The following is a 14,732-nucleotide window of genomic DNA, read 5'->3' as shown; positions in this document are numbered from 1 at the left end:
GGTCCAAAAGACACCCTGCATATATAAACAAAATCCTGAATACATGTAGATTTGCACTAACTATGTGTATTATGCTAATCATGCATCATCATGCAAAGTTACTCACCAACACACAGGATTGAAACACACATGTTACAACTCTTCCTGTTGAGCTCATTTAAAACAAGTAGATTTTATTTGTACAGTATCTTCACCAGGGACATGGGGGACTGCCATGTGTGGACAAATGTTGCAGCAGCACAAACGAGACAACGGTGGGATAAAAAATAAAAGTATGGATCCACAGCTCTCTCTCTCTCTCTCTCTCGCTCTCTCTCTCTCTCTCTCTCTCTCTCTCTCTCTCTCTCTCTCTCGTAGCACGTTTCTTGGTGGGAAATAGGTACTTGTCTCTTTAGAATGCTCCAATGTTCACCAGCTAGTCACCAGCTGTGCCTGTTGCCTGGTTTGGGCTCTAAGCATAGTGTACAGCAGGTTTTTAGAGCTTTGTCGCTGAAAACAGCTGCATGCTGCAGATGACAAGGACACAATGAGAGCGGTGAGAGTAAAGTAAAGTCGTGGACCGGATAGCTAAACAATGAGCTGAAGCTTCTCTGCAGGTGCATCACTAAGTGTGGGTGTGCTCTGTGTATCATCTGGGCTCAAGGCAAATGTTCCAATTTCCAACTTGCCCGGTCATTTTCAGGACACTGACAATCAAGCGGTGTCCCTACCCTTTAATTAGATATAGGAAGAAATAGTGTCCTCATTAAGGACGTAATTAACTCAATCAATGAACGCTAAAGAGCACCGCAATACCAATTAAACTTTAAATATACAGCACGTGAATGGATAATGTGTGAGAGAGAGTGTGTGTTTTTGTTATCTTGTGGTCGGGCATGTGAGGGTTAATAAATGTATGGAGGAGAGAGAGAAAACACCATCGGTCGTATAATTATCTGGAATGACCTGAGTGTCCATGCATGTAGGACATACCTCCCTTTCACACGCTCTCCCTGTCTCTCTAGTCTCACTGTTTTTACTTCTCTCTCATCTTCTCCTTCCTCCATCTTCAGTCTCTATAACGTCTTCTGTAGTCTGAGAAAAATACTCATGACATCGCATGACTAATCTCAGTTACATGTTTTTGTTTTCCCTAAAAAAAGGGGACAGTGGCTGCCCTGCTGCTCAGTGTTTCCGGACAGATATGTGATGTAGTCATGATGGGATTGAAATCCGTCCACACTGTGACTTCTATTCTACCTCCTACCTCTAAATCTGGATGACTACATGAACTCTAAATGGTGTTCTTTGTGAATTAAAAAGAGAGAAAAGTAGTGTGATAAAGATTACTACTGGTCGAGATCCTTCTTTCTTCTCCCTCATTTTTCTCTCGGTCTTTTGCTAGGAAGAATGTGCAGCTCTGTAGGATGAGATTATGTTTTATGAGATTATCAGTGTGTGTGTGTGTGTGTGGGGGGGGGAGGTTACCAATGTTTGGTATTTATTTCCAGAGCTCCAGAAAGCTCTGTTTGACTTCTTTCACAACAGGGGGTCTTGCTTCAATCAGATGCATTTGTGTGTGTGTAGGGGTGGGCGTGTTTTACCCATGTTGTGGGGACATATATCTGTTTACACAGTCACATTGTGGGGACCCGCCCTCCTTATAGGCACAAAATGCAGGTCCCCAAAACGTAAATCATTATATTTTTGGGTGAAAATTGGTTTAAGGTAAGGGTAAAGTTAGGTTTAGGATTAGGTTACGGTTAAGGTAAGGCTGGTCGTGGATATGGTTAGGGTTCAGGTTAGTCTCCAGGAAATGAATGTAAGGCAGTGTAAGGTCCCCAAATGTCTGGGAAACATGACCGTGTGTGTTTATGAGTGAGTGTAGTCATGTTTGTGTGTCTCCATGCAAGTCTGTATTTGTCCATGTATGTCTTTGTACTTGCTTGTTATTCAGTAGGTTTGTGCATGTGTGCATGTGTGTGTGTGTGTGTGTATGTGTGTGCGAGTGTGTGTGCGTGTGTGTGCGAGTGTACATGTGGGTGTGGGTGTCGTCCAGGGAACATATAACTGGATTAGCCGTCATGCTTTTATTTCTGTAATGGAAACATCAGCCTTAGAAATAAAGTAGGGCTGAGGGCAAGCAGCGAGTGTTTGTGTGTGTGTGTGTGTGTGTGTGTGTGTGTGTGTGTGTTTGTGGTGTATACTGTGACAGGAAAATCTTTGTCCAAGACGCTTCATGTTTGCTTCACCACTGCACCAAGTGGTGACTGGAAGAGTAAGAATATTTTCTGGAATAGTATTTTCCAATCCCGGACCACACACAAAACACAGAACACTATTTCTAAGAAGCAATTAAGTAAAAGAAATAGAAATATAGATTCTGAAATCTGAGTCAACAATCCATCTTTTCTGGTGCTTTCATGTTGTTTCTGTCTTTTGGCGGCAGGTGCAAAAGACACTGGCACTGAAGTTTTTCTTTGAGCCACATATTCGTCTGTGGTACACAAACAGTTATATTGTCTTGAAAGGGGTTTGTTTTCAAAGCAGGCAGATTGATTTCTTAAACATCAATCGATTTAGGAGCATTTTTATGCCTTTATTAGAGTTGACTGTAGAGAAATGTCAGAATTTATTTATTTTACTTTACTTTGAAAGGTTATTTTACAAACCTCTTGAGGTATGGGATAGTGTATTAAGTGTTTAATTAATTATATGGGAATGTTATATCAGACACATGAGTGTAATATTCTGAATATACTTCCAGCGATAATATCTTGTTCACTTCTAATTATTATATTAGGCAAAGTAATATATACTGTATATGTTTGTTGACTTGAGGATGTTCAGTTTTGATGAAATAGGTCTGAGTTTTTTGGAAGAGTTTGTTTTTGTGTTTTGTTTTGCAGTTTGTTGAGGTTATTATTGTTTGTTTCTTCTGATGATGAGATGTGTTTGTGTACAGTACATTGATATACTCTGCATATGTGTGTGCGTGTCATGGGATGATACGGTACAGTGTTGGACTTGATGAATGTGTGTGTCGAGAACATCTACAGGTTTGCGTGACAGACGATGTAACAGAGAGTGACAGGACGAAGGGGGGAGTAAAAACAGGTCACTGGACAGTGTATGTTTTGTCTCAAAGATTAGCAGTGCAGGGGTCAACATGCCTCTGTGTGTGTGTGTGTGTGTGTGTGTGTGTGTGTGTGTGTGTGTGTGTGTGTGTGTGTGTGTGTGTGTGTGTGTGTGTGTGTGTGTGTGTGCAGCAGGGGCAGATGTCCAGGGTCCCATGCCATAAGGGAGCGTGTGTGTGTGTGTGTTGCTGTCTGTTCATGTGTGTGAAGTGATGTGCAGCCAATCAACTCAATATCCTTCCCTTCAGTGGTTTTGAGATCGACGGCGAGCGACCATTGACGCGATTTTAGTTCAGACTTGAAGCTACAAAAAGTCTGAATATTTGACTCTCACCACACCAGATAACCGAGTGCAAACAAAACAATACTATAAGTGCTGTGGACTTACTCATTTGTTGAGACCGGAAAATGAACTGACGCGTCACTCATGTGTAAATACAGAGCAAAGTTTGGAATTTTTGTGAACAGAACTGTTAGTGTTTGTCATTTTGATTGGAACAGTTAAATGACTACAAAGCTCAGAGGAAAAAACTTTCTCCTGCAATTAACACAGCTTCTTGAATGTGTCCATAATTATGTCATGGTTAATATGTGATCACATTCAACAGTAGCAAACAGAGTCTGTAAAGTGGAATAATATGACCCAAAAAAAGTAGCAAAATGTCAGTTCCCATTCGAAATTAACAATATCTAACAGAAGCAAATCATCACTTCTTTCTTTCTAAAATAGCCATTCATTTCATTTTTGAAACCGTAATATCACAAAATAAAATCAAACAAGTGAAGTACAGCATATTAAGTGTTATTTATTACACTCAAGCTATAATAACATTTTAAAAAGTTAGGAGCTAACCTTGGTTAGCAACCTAAATAATGAAATGTACACATTCAAATGCAAATTGAGCTATCACTTTATGAGATGTTTTTTATTTTATTTTAAGGATTGGGGTTGGGGGGGCTCTCAGAAGTATGGCAGGACTGCATCTCAGATCCTGTGATTGCACAGAGCAGCTGCACCACCTGGTGGTTAATAGAGTAACATACATTTATTGTCCTCTTGTTCTGACGCTTTCCCTGTCATTGTGTCTTAACCTCATTCATTCAATGTAACATGTAAAGAATGTATATTTTGCTGAGGTCAGGTTCATCTCATGTGTGGACAAGGGTAAGCAGACTATAGTACAGCACACACAACTGTCATGGCTGCACGAGGCAGCAGGCAGGAAAAGGAATCAGGACCCAAACTCAGACTCACACAGGGAGCAGGAGGATCATGGGTGATTGATTTAAATAAACAAAACTGCAAAGGAGGTGAGGCTGGTGAGTTCAAATGCAAATCAGTGGATCCACATCTGAAACAACAAAACAAAAGTCTGAAAACTGCCAAACTCCAAACAGGAACACAGATACACAGGGATACGTAATACAAGTGCATGAGGGATGGAGCCAGAAAACATAGCAGACAAACCAATCATCAACCGAGAAAAGACAGGACTATAAATACACAAGAAACTAATCAAACAACAAGACACAGGTGGGAAGACATGAGGGCAAGCTGATTGGATTGAAACAATGGGAACAGAGCAAAGCTGACGAAACTAATTAAAAACAGGTGATACACAGAAAAAAGGAGGGAAAACCACAAACACAGGCACATGAGGCAAACATTACAAAATAAAAAAAGAAGTCCAGAGAAACCATAACACACAACATTATGAAGTAAAAACATGACAAACATAGAAATATTATAATATATTAACCAATAACTGTCTTTTTCTTTTAGTTGCCTAACTAGATGCCTTCAGGTTACAGGCAGCAGTTATTTCAGAGGAAAGCTGAATTTTGGTAAGAAGAGAAATACTGTAGTCCAAACCCGATGAGATAAAACCATGTTTAATTAAGCATATCCATTTCTTTTCTTGACACAATGGACCTAAATTTAGCTATGTCTCTTTATGTTCCAATGTGAGCATCAAAACTCACGGATTGGTCAAAAATCACACCAAGATTACGCAGACCAAAGCGAGAAAATGATGATAAGGCACCAAGGTTCTGCCTGATCACTGAATGAAGGTTATCAGGAGCGTTTATGCGGAAAATGACTTGCAATTCAATTCATGATTGCATTTAAACAGTTGTTCGGTATAGACATTTTATGAGGTTGTCAATGTTAGGTGAATATTACATTTTGTAGGACTGGACCGATGGACTAATGCTGTTTATTCTGTTTTTCATTGACATCATCAACCAACATAAGAGTTAACCAGAAATGAAAGGTGCTATTGACAACATTGATAATGTTCAGCCACTAGATGTTGCACTCTACCTCCCCAGTTCCATTGCACTCACTTTACAAGAGGTGGCCAGTTCTGTGAAGGATGTATGTAGAAGTGTGCATCTTTACTTAAACTATAGCTATGTTGTGTATTTACTTGTGGGTTTGACAGAATTGGCGAAGATTCACAAAGTAAATGGCGACTCTCTGTATGTTCCAGTACCCATACAACCACACTATTTAGTGTGCCGGAAAAATATTTAGAATGTCCCAATACATCTGTAAATACCAGGATGTTCTACTACTTCCGGTCACATTTTACAGTATGCAAGCCAGCAGATAACTCAGCAAGAGGGTCAAAGTTCACGGTGCCATGTTATGAGGACGTAGCATGTCCCAATGATTGAATACATACTGCATGCAACGGTACGTACCTTTTTAAGGGCTTGTCATCTAAGTTGTCATTCTGAGATGAAGCGTCATGAAGCATTTCCAGCAAATTGGTTCGCAATCGGGTTCATTTCCTGAGGCTCCATTATGCTCACAAAACCACCTGTTGGCCAAAGAGTGTAAAACAGGCAGATCTATCACAGATCTTCTCAACCATGTAATTTGTGATAAAGGCCAATGTATTTTACCCCGGGAGACCAATTGTCTTGTGAGTAAAACTTCCTGGATTAATCGGCACATGCTCCGAAACCACGGCACAGCACGTAGCATCATTTCATCTAATGCCTGATTTATACGCCTGCGGCCGTCCGCCTATGCGTTCTGTGTGGGCACCTCTCGCCAGGCATTACATACTGCATTGGATTGCGCATGGTGTGATTTGTATGAGGTTTGTTCAAGACCAAATCTAATTTTTCCTTTGCAAGAAAGGTTGCCTCTCAGTATCTACTTAGAGCTGCATTTAGTACATTTCTCCGTAACATTGGCCATTGGTTTCTGAAGAGCAGTAGTGAAGCTCAAAGTGTGCGGCAACAGCCGTCTCAATCTTGGCAGTGATGACACAGCCTATGGTCAAAGAGATGGATTGTTGGAGGACCTGAGGCGGGGTGACACAGCAGAGTTATAGCCGGTAGCAACCTGAGACAGCACTCACCTGTTGCTTAAAGCGAGCACGCCCTCAACTAAACTTTAAACCTTAATTTAAACGGGTGAGTTACATAAAAAAACACACTCCCCGTACATTTGAAAATGTGTTATAAGGGGGAAATTAGCTATAGAATAGAAATTGTTTTTGTTTATTTGTGCTGAAAGGTTGGGCATTTTAACATTGGGCACGATGGGGAATGATTCGCTTTTGGAACCAACCTCAAGTGGCCATTTGAGGAACCGCAGTTTTTGTCACCTCTGCATTGGCTTCATTTCTCAGCACTGGAGGTTGCCGCTTGGGTTACGCTTGATTTGCTTGACTGAGCCTCAATATTTAGCAACGCAGGCCATTGATGAAAGCATCAGCTGGCAGGTAATTGAACATCTCATCGACCTTTCGTGTTAATTTCTAGGGTTCCTTTCATTCTCTCGTGATGTCACTCATTCTCTGTCCCTCCACAAGTGTCCTTACTCTTCAATCGACACAACACTGGTGAATGTAAGATGTACCAGATCGACTTAATCCTGGGATCAAATTGGACTGGATTCCATTGATGGTTGAGTCTTTGCCCTGGTGTTTAACCCTTTCCTGGTCGCGTGCAATAATACATTTCAGCATGCGTGCCTACAGGGTGTGTTGTAGGCTGTACAGGTGACAAGGGGTTTAATAAATAGGTATAGAACAGCACGAGCCACGTGTCAGCCAATCACAATGCAGGTCCAGTGAACGTTTAAAACTGATAACGGCTGTCAGCTGAGCTCTGTACAGCTCAATGTCTCTGTAGAAATACCTTGGGACTGTACCAGCCTCTGTCCGCCTGTTGTTTTTATTTTTCAAATTAATCCATTCTTATAAAAGCAGTTTTTAAAGAAAGCTTTAAGATGTTCCTCTCCGCGCTGCTGATTCTTGCCAGTCGGGGTTTGTTCAGTTCTGTTTCGGGGTCTCCCGATGTGGAGGAAGCGTACAGGGCTGTGCTCAGCGTTGTGTCTCCAGGACGCCAGTATCTGAACAGGGAGTCCCTCGGCTCTGTCTTTAATACACTGGAGAAACGTGTGCAGTGTGGTGAAGTGTCGTGTGAAAAGGTAAGTTTTTATTAGGCTTAACTCGCAGCCAGGTTAGAGAGCCAGGTGTGTGACTACAGGTGCTGCGGAATGAGGTCGAGGTCCAAAAGCTATTATTAACTCTGCTGACTGCTGAACCACGTTCACATGGTTAAAGTACATTTATTGATGGGAATCTTTAAACATATTTAGTTAGTAATTGACCTCTTTACTGAAAAAAAAAAAAACTCTTTTTTTTCTATTAACTCTTAATTCTTCTCTTTCCTCCTGTCAGAGATTCTCGTACAGGATTGATCGTTATCGGCCTATATAGTACGTTGATTTTGTCAAAACCTTTTCTAGAGCAGATCTGTGATGAAGATAGGTGACAGGTTTCCGAACACCAGATTCCCTTTAGAAAACCTTTAATTTTACTGCAGCAGGGCCTGACAGTCTGTGCCTTTCAGTCCTGGTTCTGGTTCTCCTGTGCCTCCCTTCCAACGGGGACCGACGGAGCAGCTTCTGACTCACTGCTCTAGACCCCGCAGGAGCCTGAGCTGAAGGACTTTCTGTCAAACTTACATGATACCAGGTGGCACCGATGACAAGCATTGAGAATAACTATATTGAAATAGCCAATCTGATGGTCTCATTTACAAATATAGGTCATATAGAGGCATCAGTATTACATTTAGTTTCATAACCAATTAAAAGTTCCTCACAGTAACTTTACTTTTTAAGTAAATGAAGTAAGTAATACAATAGGCTGTTTGTCAAGTCAGCAGGCAATGTCTGTGTGAGGAGATTGTATGTGTGTGTGTGCGCGTGTGCATGTTCTACCCGCCTTGTGGGGACGTGCATTTTGTCCTTATTGTATTTTATTAGCACTTATTAGCATTTATTGTATCCGTATTAGTTTGTTGCACTTATTGTATTCGTATTAGTTTGCTTCTGCACTGTACTTTTGCTCTGGTTTTTGCTTTAGTTTATGCTCTTAGATGCTTGTGTAAACAAGGAGATTTACTTATGACTTCTGGTGACTGGTAGTTCTCTTGAATGCCTATGTTTTAATACACTTATTGTAAGTCGCTTTGGATAAAAGCGTCTGCTAAATGACTGTAATGTAATGTAATGTCCTCATGAGGACGGAGAGTCCCCACAATGTACATAAGGAATGACTGCGCAGGTGTGTTACATCTCAGCTCCACCCATCAATCAAGCAAAGCGGGAGACACAGCCAACAACAAGGAAAAGATAGTGCCAACCCCGAGGCCCTCCCAATTTGTATTGTCGCCTACTTCTTGTTATGAGGAAGTTCTTTCTAATAGAAGGCAATAAAAGCAATCGATATCCAAGGTTAATACATTACTGGTTGCTATTAATGCAATGTGCATATTTCTTTTTCTAACTTAATCAAACCTTGTGTTTGAATCGAACAATGATATGAATAAGTTGCGTAGCACTAGCAGAAAGAAAACAAGTAAATCTAAATCTAAACTTCTGTAGCAGCTGTTGTTTCTGTATGTGTTGTTAGGCTATTGTGCCCGAGAAAATCACTGAATTAGTAACTGAATTATTTTACTAACATAGATCTGTATGTGTTTTTCTCTGTGCGTAGTGTGATCTAACGGATGCGTTTCACCAGCTGATCAGCGATCACTCCACCCACGAGGAGGATAAAACTGGAAGAGGCAGAAAAAGTGTAACCATCAGTGTGTCTCAGTTCACTGCTCTCGCTGCTGGATGCGTCCTGTACCTCTCATCTCCTGGCCTGGTCTGCAGCGCGGTGAGGCAGGGGACATGGGGACTGGAGGTCCAACATTTCCTACGTAAAAAAACACATCAGGATCACCATGAGCACTGGCAGGAAGAGAGCGAGCAGCACCAGGACCATGAACGCGTGCACATAGATGTTCATGAGTTGAACGTCCTGCTTGAAGAGCTTCTCGACCACTACGAGCCCTCAGACAGAGAGGTAAACATAAGACTACAACATACTATTAGTAGACCAAACTAGAAGTACATATTTTTTATATTTCTTGTTTATATTGCTTCCTCTCCCTTATCACCATGGTAACCAGAGCTGTGTAACAGCCGGTGACATCACGACAGAGGTCAACGCATCCTCGCCAGACCAGAGACAGGAAGTGGGTGCAGTTTTGGGCCGCGTCCTGTATCACGCCTTGCAGGGTCACTGCTTCGTTAGCCGGCACCTGCCTGAGGAGAGCTTCTTCCTGGACTACATCCTGGACCGTCTGGGGTCAACGAACGTCACTGTCGGGGGTGAATGTCCTTCAGAAACACAGAGAAACAGAGACTCGGACACATGCATAGAAAACCCAGACCCTGTAAACTTAGGTTTAACCACTTTGACACTAAAATTGCAAGATGTATTGACCTTTCCTCAGTAGACGTATTTTCCTGCTCACACATTGACTACATAAAGTCATATTCATATTCACATGGTCATATTATTAATCCAAACCAGCTGAATCCTGAAGTAGTTTTGCTCAGGTGTAGCTTGTATTTGTGTTGTGTAGATTTGGAGGCTCTCATGAGGCGTCTGAACCTCGGACACCATGAAGACGACCACGCTGATCACGATCACAGTGGTTTGAGACGGAGGAAGAGGAGGAGCCATGAACATCACGAGAGGCATGAAGGAAACGCCACCTGGGATCGGGTACATACACCAACACGTCATTTTCTAATTTTCTCTAATGGATTTCACTGCATAATAAATGTCCTTGTTTTCATTCATCTTCACAGAGAAATGCAGGATAAAGTCCATAGTGGTTGTGGTGAACTTAACAGACCTCATATCTTTTCTCCCAGTTCTGCGCCTCAGCTGAGGAGCTGGTCTTGATCTACGGTCTGGCGGACAACAGCTCGGTCTCCTCTGGCCTGAGTCGGACGGACTTGGCTCGGCTCAGCCCTGCACTCGTCCAGCAGATCCTGAGCGGAGCGTGTGCAGACATCACAGAGCCACTGACACCAGATGAGCTCACCAAGACTGAGAGTAAGGCTGCGTGTTCTGAAAGACCTTTTTTGACAGACATGAAGAATAACAGTTGCACTTGAAAGTACCCTGAGCATGGAATCTTGGAGAATATTTCTGATCCACAAGCTTCTAAGTCATGAGGTTTTGTTCACCTTTATCATGGCAGGATGGACAGATTGAATCAATAAAGGCTTCACATTTGTTTTTGCATTTTTGTGCTAATAACGGTGTCCGGGTAACACATCCAAGATCCATGTCTTCTTGACATAATTAACCTTCACCCCCCCTCTTCTGTTCTGTCTTTCTCTTGTAGAATACGTCTATGCAACCATTGCCAATATGGTGATAACACTGACGTCCATGTTTGGCATTGTAGTGCTGCTCTGTACCTCTTGCACCAGTGTGTTCCAGCATTGTATCCAGTTTTGCATCAGCCTGGCTGTGGGTTCACTGACTGGAGATGCCTTACTGCACCTGATACCCATGGTGAGTGATTTCCACACTTTTAAAGCACTGACAAGCTTTTTTATTTGTATACCCTTGGGAGTTGAAATTCATCGCAGCTATATAATATAGCATGAACACACCAGGACGTTTTGTCATGACATCAACAATAATGGATATTTTTTATACTCATTTTGACTTCTTCCTCCGGTCTGTGTGTCCAGTTTTTAGGTTTACATGTGCACTCAGACAAAACCGACAGCTCCAGGCACTCTCATGACGCTCACCAGGAAGAAACTCCAGACTACCTTTACAAGATGCTAGTACTGATTGCCGGTATCTACTACTTTTATCTGATGGAAACAATCTTCTCTCTGCTTGCGTATAAAGATAATCATCACCATCATCAACACCATCATGGGGTAAGAGAAAAATAATACACAAAATGTTTCTTTAAATCAAAAAGTTATGACTTTTCAAACATGGGAACCTAACGGGATCCTGGCCTTCATTTGTGCAGCTAAATATTGCGAGTAAATGTCAAAAAGTTACTTCATATTTTTGTCTCTCTCTCTCTCTCTTAAGGAAGAATCAGAGCCCCACCACTGTGACCATGGGAGGGTTTTAGAGATGTATGAACATGAGAGGAAACAAAAAGACAAGTCACAGTCAGCATCAAGCACAGACCTGGTGAGAAACACACTTACATCAACACTTGACGGCACTATAATCATCTAATTCATCTGCACAGATAAGGGAGTGTACAAATAATCAAAAGATTTTAAACCTGCTGACCAAAACTTGTTTAACTAAGTTAATCTCTGTAAACATATACTGTTGAAATGTTGAAAATGCCCATAAGCTGCCTCAATGTGTCAGTAACAGGACTTGTTACTGAATGTTTAATGTAACGTGTACATTTTAGGTTGGCCATCAAGACGATGAGAAATCTCTTTCAGAGCCAAAAGAGCTCACCAGAGGCAAGTGGAGTTATTTCCAATACAAAAACAAGCATCACCAAACTGTGATCGGCTTTATGGCGCTAATCGTCGTGGCTACTCAACCTTTTAACTATAACTTTGTCTGCCTCCACAGAACAGCGTCTGCTGCCTTATATGATAACTATCGGCGACAGCGTCCACAACTTTGCAGACGGCTTGGCGATGGGCGCAGCTTTCTCCCTGTCGTGGAAGACCGGTTTGGCCACGTCACTAGCTGTCCTCTGCCATGAACTACCACATGAACTGGGTAAAGAAAACGCACAAAGACAAGGCATCGTCCCGTTTGGTCACTAAAGATCTCTTATTAACATCGCCCTGTGTCTCTCCAGGGGATTTTGCCATTTTGCTCAACAGCGGTGTGTCTGTCCGCAAGGCGTTGCTTCTGAACGTCGGCAGCGCCATGACCTCGTTCATCGGCCTGTACATCGCTCTGTCTGTAGCCACCGACCTCGCCACCAAGCAGTGGATAGCTGCCATTTCTGCAGGACTCTTCCTGTACGTCGGGCTGGCTGACATGGTGAGTGTTTGTCATGAGAGAACCGTTTACCGTACAATACATACATCAAAATGGCATCAAAAAGGAACTCCCATCTCTCTTCTTTCTGCTTCCAGCTCCCCACCATGGTCCACATCAGCAACAAGAAACCCTGGCTGATGTTTCTGCTGCAGAACGTCGGCCTTCTGACCGGGTGGGGTATTCTGTTGTTGCTGTCACTTTATGAAGAGAGGATCAGCTTTTAAAACAGACAAACGTCGGTCTGTTGAATTGGTTAATCTTACTTCTGATATAATCGAATAACATTCACAGTAACATGACTGGCTGTTTATGGGCATTCCTCGTCAATGACTACTGTGAGAGCCCTGGTCTTGTTGATGGAGAACTAATCCAGTCTGATATATTTTAAACATTTCTGTGCCACCTAAATGCCTTAAACACCAAAACCCCTCGGACATAAATATGTTTTTTTGACCACCTGTTGAATGTTGTTCACTGACAGCTTGTGCAGAAAACTTGCACAGCAGCTTCCCAATAGCCTAATAGCAAAATATTAGAGACAAACAGGAACACCATCAAATGCAACCAATCGAGCTGAAAATATACAGTAACTCTCCTGACAGTATAAAAGGTCGGATGTATTTCAGAACCTCTGTGGTGGACTGCAGCAGATGTAGCTAGAAGTATTTATTAAACTAGAATCTCAGTGTACATATCAGAGGGTTTTTAAAATAAAATTGACAAATTTACCTTTTTACAAATGCTAAGATTGGTTATGGTCCCTGTAACCCGAGGCTGTTTTTCTGGCAGTGGAAGCAATTTGTTTTTGTTTTTCAGCACTGATAAAATGTGAAAATGACACTACAATTCAGATTACACGTATTGTTTTCTCCTTGAGTTTCCAAGAGTATTTAAATATATTACACGTAATACATCTCTGTACAGTTATATTTTGTGCTTTTTGATAAGAAACATACACAGATAAATGAATTAGAAAAAGAAGCAAATCCCACCACGCAAATTATGAAGGTGAATTTATAAAAATGTGTTATTTTCTTTGGTGTGGTGTAAAGTATAATTTATATTCTGCCTTGTTTGGAAAATTAAAACTCTTTCAAAACCCATTATGTACTGACTTGTGTGTGATCCATTTGTGAATCCTTTTAGCAGTGGGTTTACCCTTTTGTTCGGATGAGATCACAGATCCGCTGAATGTAACCTACTTTCTTAATCTTTATGTGAATGAAGCGAGAAGCGGTGGAAGCGGTGGAAACTAGATTCTCTTTATCTGTCTCGTCTAATCTCCTCAACTTGCTGGTTAGGTGAACGTCTTCATGAGGGACAGAGTCCGCTGACAACTCACGGAGACACAGAATGTACATTATGGCATACGTGTAACCACCAGCATGACAGGTGGCCAACATTCTCTCAGACAAAATTACCCATTTAATGACCACATTTAGGTTGCGTGCTGATCCTTTAAGCATGCGCCGTAAAAACACCAATTGCAGATTACGGCATGCAGCTGCTGACAGAGGGAAATGGATTTCCCTGCAGTCAGCTCTCCAACACAAGCAATCCATAATTCTGAACTTCTACAGTATGTTTTCAGAGGTTTTTACGAGCCCCCAGAGTCATGTAGCTTACTCTCCCAATAAAATACTTAATAATTACCTCTAAAACTGGACCTTTGAGCTTATCATAAATCATACTGCATAATACATCTTTTGGCTGAATGGGTAGTTTTACAACTTCATAGAGATGTTTGTGCTGCAGTGACACAGAGAGCTGCATCCAAAAGTGAGTATTTCAGTGAATGGCTGTTGTTATTAAGGGGAGGTGATGGTAAGGAGACGTCAGGGTTACAACGGTTACTGTAAGTGTCTGAATCGTCAGCTGGGTAACAGCATGTAGGGAAAGAGCAAGATAATAGCATATGACTGGGATCGTACCGGTCACGTTCTAGGTTTAAGGTGAGCTCACTGTCAATGACGTGGTTGAGTTTAAGTCCTACATCCCTGTATCCTGCCAACTAAACACATTTATATCTCAGCTTTTTTTTTTAAAGCCATGCTGGTGTCCACCACTTTAGTCCCGACTGAAATATCTCAACTAGTGAACAGAGTGAGGTGACATTTTATACGGACATTCATGATCCCCAGAGAAATGAACCAATCCAGGACTTTGGTTTATGACCAAATACCTGCAAAACTAATGGCATTCTGCCGCAGTTTGTGTTTACCGCTAATGTGCAAATGTTAGC

General features: G+C 41.8%; 1 protein-coding gene across 1 annotated transcript; it reads left to right on the top strand.

Annotated features, from left to right (window-relative positions):
• The first annotated feature begins 7,287 nt into the window (after positions 1–7,287).
• Positions 7,288–13,590, top strand: slc39a4 (solute carrier family 39 member 4). Its single transcript, XM_079175744.1, has 12 exons — positions 7,288–7,569; positions 9,146–9,502; positions 9,609–9,810; positions 10,068–10,210; positions 10,363–10,546; positions 10,842–11,014; positions 11,197–11,394; positions 11,558–11,662; positions 11,898–11,952; positions 12,068–12,220; positions 12,303–12,490; positions 12,586–13,590. Exons 1-12 carry the CDS (start codon positions 7,369–7,371, stop codon positions 12,712–12,714), a joined length of 2,088 nt encoding a protein of 695 aa, XP_079031870.1. The 5' UTR covers positions 7,288–7,368; the 3' UTR covers positions 12,715–13,590.
• The last annotated feature ends 1,142 nt before the right edge of the window (positions 13,591–14,732 follow it).

The sequence above is a fragment of the Pholis gunnellus genome (genome assembly GCF_910591455.1).
Source record: "Pholis gunnellus genome assembly, chromosome: 16".
NCBI classification, from domain to species: domain Eukaryota; kingdom Metazoa; phylum Chordata; class Actinopteri; order Perciformes; family Pholidae; genus Pholis; species Pholis gunnellus.
Note: the sequence above shows the minus strand (reverse complement) of the source record. Positions and strands in the feature narration are given on the sequence as shown.

Bases quoted from the DNA above. Each gene is read 5' to 3' on its own strand.
- slc39a4 (XM_079175744.1), top strand. From the start codon at position 7,369: ATGTTCCTCTCCGCGCTGCTGATTCTTGCCAGTCGGGGTTTGTTCAGT. The intron at 7,570-9,145 runs GTAAGTTTTTAT...CTCTGTGCGTAG, and splicing joins GTGAAGTGTCGTGTGAAAAG to TGTGATCTAACGGATGCGTT. The intron at 11,015-11,196 runs GTGAGTGATTTC...CTGTGTGTCCAG, and splicing joins TACTGCACCTGATACCCATG to TTTTTAGGTTTACATGTGCA.